Consider the following 7,253-nt stretch of genomic DNA (forward strand, 5'->3'; position numbering starts at 1 on the left):
ATCCAGTTTTTAGAAATAGCAGGATCTGAAATATTGCAGAATTTGATACTGATCAAATTTACAATTACAACTGTAAAATCTGTGTTATGCATAATTTGATGTTGATCAGAATTAGCCGATATTTCCATTGAAAGGGTGTTTGTTTTAAGCTCTGCATTACGTTCTATTTTAAGCTCTGTATTAAAATATTCATTTTAAGCAAGAACAGTTCAGTTAATGAATAGCATTTCTTCCGTTGCATAAACATGAATTGCAGCATTGTGGCCTGCGCTCTGGCGCACAGTCATTCTTGAGTGGAGTTCCAGACATCTTTTGACAGTGTCTTTAGCAAAGTTTAGTGTCCATAGAGGTATAAGTTTTTGAGGAACTCTCCACAGTACAAGCATCTCCCCAACCCACACAAGCACGCACGCGCACACACACACACGCACACAAAAAATACACCACACACACACACACACACAAGCACGCGCGCGCGCACACACACACACGCATACGCACACAGAAAATACACCACACACACACGCACACACACATACACACACACGCACACACACACACTCGCACACACACACACACACACACACACACACACACACACACACGCACACACACACACGTTCTCTCTCTCTCTCTCTCTCTCTCTCTCTCGTGCAGCAAAATGATATCTCAAAGAGTCAACCCACTATTCTCAAATGTTTTTTTTTCCGATCTGTTACTATATGTAGAGTGACATGACACGTGACACAAACCATGATTAAACAGGTGCCAGGTGAACGGCAGAAGGGTGGAGTTCCAAATCACCAAATGGACAGGAGTTGTGAGGCAGGGAATATCTTGCTGACACTGGAGAAGAACAGCGAAAATGTCACACACACAGAGTGAAAAATATCACACGCATAGTGAAACCAGTTCTCTTTTGTTAGAGTCGACCGCCGAGAGAGGATGAGGGGGAAAGGAATACGACATTCGGCGAGATAACTGTGTCTGTGTGTTTCTCTTTCTCTGCCTTCCTCCCTCCTTCCCCTCTCTCTTTGTCTGCATGTCTGTCCCTCGCTTTGTGTAGACCTATATCTGTATCTATCTGTCTATCTATCTACCCCCCCCCCTCTCTCTCTCTCTCTCTCTCTCTCTATATATATATATATATATATATATATATGTGCGTGTGTATGTATGTATATATGTATAATTATGTATATATATATATTTCGGTTTTCTGTATGTCTTTTTCTGTCATCCTCCCTCCCTCCCCTCTTTCTATGTCTGTATGTCCCTCTCTTTAATATATCTTTTTGTTCTCTCTTAATCTGCTTCCTCATTCTTTCTCGCTTTCCCCCCGTGCACATGTTTCTCTCGCTACCCCCTTCCTCTCTTTCTTCCTCCTCCAAGTCACTCCCCTCCCCCCCCACCAGCCCTCATCTCTCTCTCACCCTTTTTGCTCCTGCCCTTCTGTTTTTCTCTTAGTTTACATTTCATTGCATTTGATTTTTCTTTGGCAGATTGGAACGCCCACAGAGGATATGGAATATGGATGTCTAAACAACGCGCATAAATCAAATGACATGTTTTCCACGTGACTGATAAAAACAACAACAACAACAACAACAACAACCAACGACGACATCAGCAGACCCCATTCATTTTCACATCGCTCGACAAAACGAACGAAGCTGTCTAGAGGGTGGGGAGGGGGGGGAGGGGCAGGGAGTAACAAGCTGTCGGCTGCCTGACAAGCGTGAAGAATGACAACGTGATTGCGGGAGGCGGCAGAGAGGGCGGGGGGGATTGAAATACATGGCTTGCAAACTCCCAACGCTCGGCGGGCCAACGACTAACAACTGGAGACTGGATATAAACCTCTGCCAGATACCGATCTGTTCCTAGGCGTTTGAGTGACAATTGGGGGGAAAACAAAATCACACGCACGGAGCTCTAGTGGTTAGTTGTCTAGAAGTGGGTTAAAAAAAAAAGAAAAAAAAAAAAAGAAAGAAAAGGACAACCATTCCACGGACTTTAAGATTGATACTTCAGACGACCTTTTTTAAATTTTCTTCCTTTTTTTAATTTATTTTTTTTTTATCTCCCAATGATGTCAGCGTCTCCGAATTCACAGAACTGTGTCAAAGAGTGAGAGAGACCCTGCCACCTTCACCGCCACTATCCGTTACCACCACCACCACTACCACCATCATCATCATCATCACCACCACCGCCACCACCATCATCATCATCACTACCGAATGCAAAGCAGCCAACGTTTTACCAGTTCTGCTGCGGCCGAACAAACTGAATTGCTGAAGACTGCCAGCCGAACAGACCCTTTCTGATGAGTGCTTGTGATACCCCAACACGTGCATGAAGGAGTGAGAAAAACCAGGTGATGTGTTTACTGACAGTCACGAAAATCTCCAACTCCTGTTGTCGCTAAATCTTGACACCTAAAGCACAGAATGATAGAAGCGTGTGAAGGTGTCGCTGGGCTTCGTATTGTGTCGTCAGATTACTTTTTGTTCCTTTCAGCGTGTAATCTTGCGCGCTTATGTTAGAGAATAGCGTATAATCTTGCGTGCTTATGTCAGAGAATAAGAAAGGAGACTGGAACCAGACCGAAATGACGGGAGATAAGAACCGTTGTGAACACACACATGCACAGTGTTTTACCAGAGTGATACATTTCACGCACAGGTGAGAGCGTGAGGGAAGAAACATCTATGTGGCCAATGGTGTAAAGCCTGTAAACTGGTATCACACGCACGCTGAGTCTGTGAACTTGATATTATCGCCTTTTAAAATCGACGAAAACTCAGCAGGCTTACGCAAGAGTGTGCAGAAAGAAGACTCGAAGTGATACCGGACAACTGTTTTCACTTTCAGAACACAAAGAATAACTGTAGCAAAGGATTGCTCTCTGTGTGTGCATGTGAACGGAATTGGCAGGTTTCGAGTGTTCACTTTGTGGAGTGTTCAGCGGAGAGATCGCCCGTGAAGGATTGTGTACTGCAGCACCATGTTTACTCCGGGAGAACTGTCGGTGGGCAGAGCTCAACGTGTACGTTTTAAGAAACGTAAGTGATGATTTGTGTTTCTTGTGTTGGTGGCCGAGTGTTTTGCGTCGGTGGGGGTGTTGTGTGTGTAATGTTCGTCTGTCTGTCTGTCTGCGTGTCTGTATGTGTGGTTTGTCTCACGAACCTATAGATAGATATGTCAATGGGTTTGTCTGTGCTCTGTCTAAGCCTTTTCTTACTCCCTTGTTTGTCAAAACCTCTTTCTGTTTTAGACTGATTTTTTGTCTCTTCTCTCTCTTTCTCCTTGCGCGCGCGCGCGCGCGCGCGCGCGTGTGTGTGTGTGTGTGTGTGTGTGCTCGCTCTTACTCTTCGTGGCAACATGTATCCACGTGCACCCGTATTCGTTTTTGCTTTCAGTGTAGAAATAGTATGTATGACCCATGTTTCCGTGTAGCCATGCATATATACACAAACCAAACACGCGTGTGTGTCCAGCATGGACATAGTATACACGAACACGTTGATTTCAAGAAGCTAATCTCGTGTATCTGCATCAGTAGTTGCTGTATACAAGACACTCTCTCCACTATAAAACAAAGTCTAGCCCAGATAGTCGGGACAGCAGTTATTTCCTTTGCTGTTCTGATGCTCATAGTCGAACACGACTGACTATCATACGTACGTTATTATGTTTACCTATGTGTTCTCCTCCCGCGACCACAGATTAGTACCTGTCCTCTCGCCCATCCCCTTCGGGAGTTAATTATGTGGGTTTTTTTTTATATTGTTTTATTTTGTTATCATATATATATATATATATATATATTTTTTTTTTTTTATATCCGTCATTGCATCGTTGTTAGGGTGTGTCAGTGTTAGACCTCTGGGCGGTGTTCCACTTCGTTAGAACTGTTTATTTTCCATTTCGGCAGATAAGGGACCCGCAGTGGGGTTTTTGTTTACGCAATACAAGGCATGCGACAGGGGTTCTGGTTTACACAATATGACAATACGGGTGTAGTGTGACAAAATCAGTTGTATGACACGCACCAGCGCGCGCACTATGCACTGAACGTACGCACACTCAAACACACGCATTCAGCACGCGCACACAGTCACTGCGCGCGTGCGCGTGCACACACACACTTCTCACACACTGCACACTTCTCACACACTGCACACACACATGCACACACACGCACACGAACACACACACAGAGTATACTACACTATGAGACACTGCACAAGTCTCTCTCTCTCTCTCTCTCTCAGTATCTCATTTGAGACTTCGTCGGAAAAAAAAACGCGCACCGCCATGACATGAGAACTTTGCACTGAATGTCAATAAAATGTTAAAGTGTTAAGTGTCTCTCTCACAAACGCATACACACACATTCTCTCTCTTTCTCTTTCTCTCCCTCCCAAACCCCCTGTCTTACATACTCACACACACGCTCAACACTGCACAGCAAAACACACTTCTCTCACAAACACACACTCACTTCCCTCTCTATCACACACACTCTTACACACATACACACACACACGCAACACACACGCGCGCGCGCACACTCAAAACCACTGCACACACACACACACACACACACACACACACACACACACTGATGCTATCACCTTAGACAAACACGCCCTCGCCAACTTAACGAAGGGAGAGCATCTTCATGAAATGACCACCTGCGGCTCGCCCTTCTCCTCACCCATTCTCTCCCCTCCCCCTCAGCACTCTCCCACCCTTCTCACCTTCCCTGACCCCACTTCCACCTCCCCCATGGCCACCCCCCCGCCCCCCCCCCTCCCCCCCCGACTCCAGCTGGCCAGATGGGAAATAACTCTTCGCCGCATGTCGTGGCTCCCATGGGCAAGGGCGGGTGGGGAAATGGACGCGTCCTCTCGATCAGTTCAAGTCATGGTTCCGCTCGTTGTTCTGTGAGCCAGCCAAACCCCCAAGACTCCTGCCCTATATTTGTGTGTGTGTGTGTGTGTGTGTGTGTGTGTGTGTGTGTGTGTGTGTGTGTGTGTGTGTTGTTGCTTTGTCTCGCTCTTCGTCTGTCTGTCTGTGTCTCAGTCTTTCTGTCTGTCCGTCTGTCTCTGTTGGCTTGTCTAGCTCTTTGTGTTTCAGTCATTCTGTCTCTTCTGTGTGTACGTTGGTCTCTGTTGGTTTGTCTAGCTCTTCGTCTGTCTGTGTCTCAGTCTTTCGGTCTCTTCAGTCTGTACGTTGGTCTCTGTTGGTTTGTCTTGCTCTTTATCTGTCAGTGTCTCAGTCTTTCTGTCTCTTCTGTGTGTCTTTCTGTCTCAGTCGTGTGTCCCATCTGTCTGTCTCAAGTGTTTATGTCCCTTCTGTTTGTTTCAATGTCTTCTTCCCCTGTGTGTCTAACTCTGGTTTGTCATCACGAAATTATATTTTGCATGCAACAAATGCGAGTATAAAACTGGTTCTTCCCATTTTTGTTTTTTTTCCTCGATCATGCCAGCCCCAAATTGAGTAATTCGTGCTGTATCATTAACACACGATAAAAGTCTGGTGCTTCATGGTATTTGTGTCATTAACATGCAATAAAAGTCTTGGTGCTTAAGGGTCACTGCCATCAACATACGATAAAAGTCTTGGTACTTCACGATGACTGTATCATTAACACACGGTAAAAGAGTCCCTGTGCTTTAGGAAAACACTGACTGATGCCAGGCCAATTTATGCGTTTCGTGGTGTTGTTATGGTTGTAAATAATTCACTCGCGCAGTTTGAAAGTACGGTTCTTGTATGATTAGTACAATGATCTAAAAAGGCGGTGTTTCACTGTACATGCAGGAATTATAACCTCTGACAGACTGCTCTGATACAACCCCCCGTCAAAAAGATCGTTGAAAAGATTCAGATTTCCATAATTTTCGTCAACGGCAAACTAAATGGAAACGAATATCTATTCATTTATCTATTATGTTAATTTTGTTTACACTACTCTGCATGCCCTTCAACTCTTGAGACTGTTCATGGGAGATAACCTCCCTTTTCTTTCTTTCATGTTGACGACACCGAAGGCCTCTCGGGCATTGACGTTGTTGTTCTCCAGAAATAATGAATGATTCATTTTTATTTCTTTTATTCATTTTTTTCTCCATTCTTTATTTCTTTGATTTAATGCCTTTTCACCCGCGGTGATTTAACTTAAATTTTAAACGATCGTATCACAGTGCTACTCATTTCGTCATTTAGGTCAATTCCTGAAAACAGCCTCTTCGACTGCCAAATTTTACAGACTTTCGTGATTTTACAATAAATATATATATTATTTAGTTAAAATTAAAGCAAACGTTAAATTAGCAAGTACTCAGTAGTTTCAAAACATACATATGAAAATTTATTAATGATAGTTGAGCTGCAAGTGTTTGATTATAACAATATGAAACATTTACGAAGTCCGAGCATTTGTTTCTACACTGACGAACCATCAAAGAAGCAGATGTGGAAATCCACAAAGTTAAACCAGCAGGGAGTGATCAGCTGTGTCTGTCTAAAGACAGGAGCCAGCAATGACTGATCAAGCGTTTATATTTTTTTCTGCTCCCCTTATAATACGACATACACAGAAGAACGCCACTCGTCACATTACGTCAAACCTGATGATGGAGTCTCCCGCGGCAGGCAGGCTTATCTGTCAGTGTGTGTCCTCATATGGGAGAAGAGGCCGATTCTGGATGCGCAGCACTTCCCACAAGTGTTGCAAGGGAAAACGTCTCCAGAAGTTGAGCCCTGCTTCCTTCGCTCACGCTTCTCCTTAATGGCCAGCGTTCTATTGTTTTCAAACGTCTTTATGCCACTAGAGCACTGCATCCTCCAGCGACAGCGGTCATGGGCATCAAACCTACTGACGACAATAAAACATGACGTAAAACAAATGACGCACAGAGATGATAATACTTAAGGCTCACTCCCGTTCTCAGAAAGAAATCTGCTGGTCATCAATGGCGAGGGTCCTGATCCGACAAATAACTTCCGCTTTTCTACACCATCCGCTTTCAGCTCTTCTTTACCTTGTGTCAGCAGCGCACTCTTTTCCTCCTTTTCATGGCCCCGACTAACTCTGTCGGTAGAGCGCCGAACTCGCAGTCCGAATGTTGTGAGTTCAAATCCACAACGTCCAACATAAAAATTGGCATTTTCGCTGCTCACCTTTTGTGGTGCTTGGTGATGTAGTGTAGGCCTAGTACTGGGTAGGTCTCCGTCCT

General features: G+C 44.6%; 1 protein-coding gene across 2 annotated transcripts in view; it reads left to right on the plus strand.

Annotated features, from left to right (window-relative positions):
* The first annotated feature begins 1,675 nt into the window (after positions 1–1,675).
* The window catches only part of LOC143300644 (short transient receptor potential channel 7-like), a 326,126-nt gene continuing 320,548 nt past the window's right edge, over positions 1,676–7,253 (plus strand). For both annotated transcript variants that reach the window (XM_076614460.1, XM_076614461.1), the window contains exon 1: positions 1,676–3,068. In XM_076614460.1, the coding sequence (XP_076470575.1) occupies positions 3,011–3,068 (58 nt within the window). In that variant the 5' untranslated portion in view covers positions 1,676–3,010. The remainder of the gene's footprint in view (positions 3,069–7,253) is intronic.

This window comes from Babylonia areolata, chromosome 26, assembly GCF_041734735.1.
Source record: "Babylonia areolata isolate BAREFJ2019XMU chromosome 26, ASM4173473v1, whole genome shotgun sequence".
Lineage (NCBI taxonomy): Eukaryota > Metazoa > Mollusca > Gastropoda > Neogastropoda > Buccinidae > Babylonia > Babylonia areolata.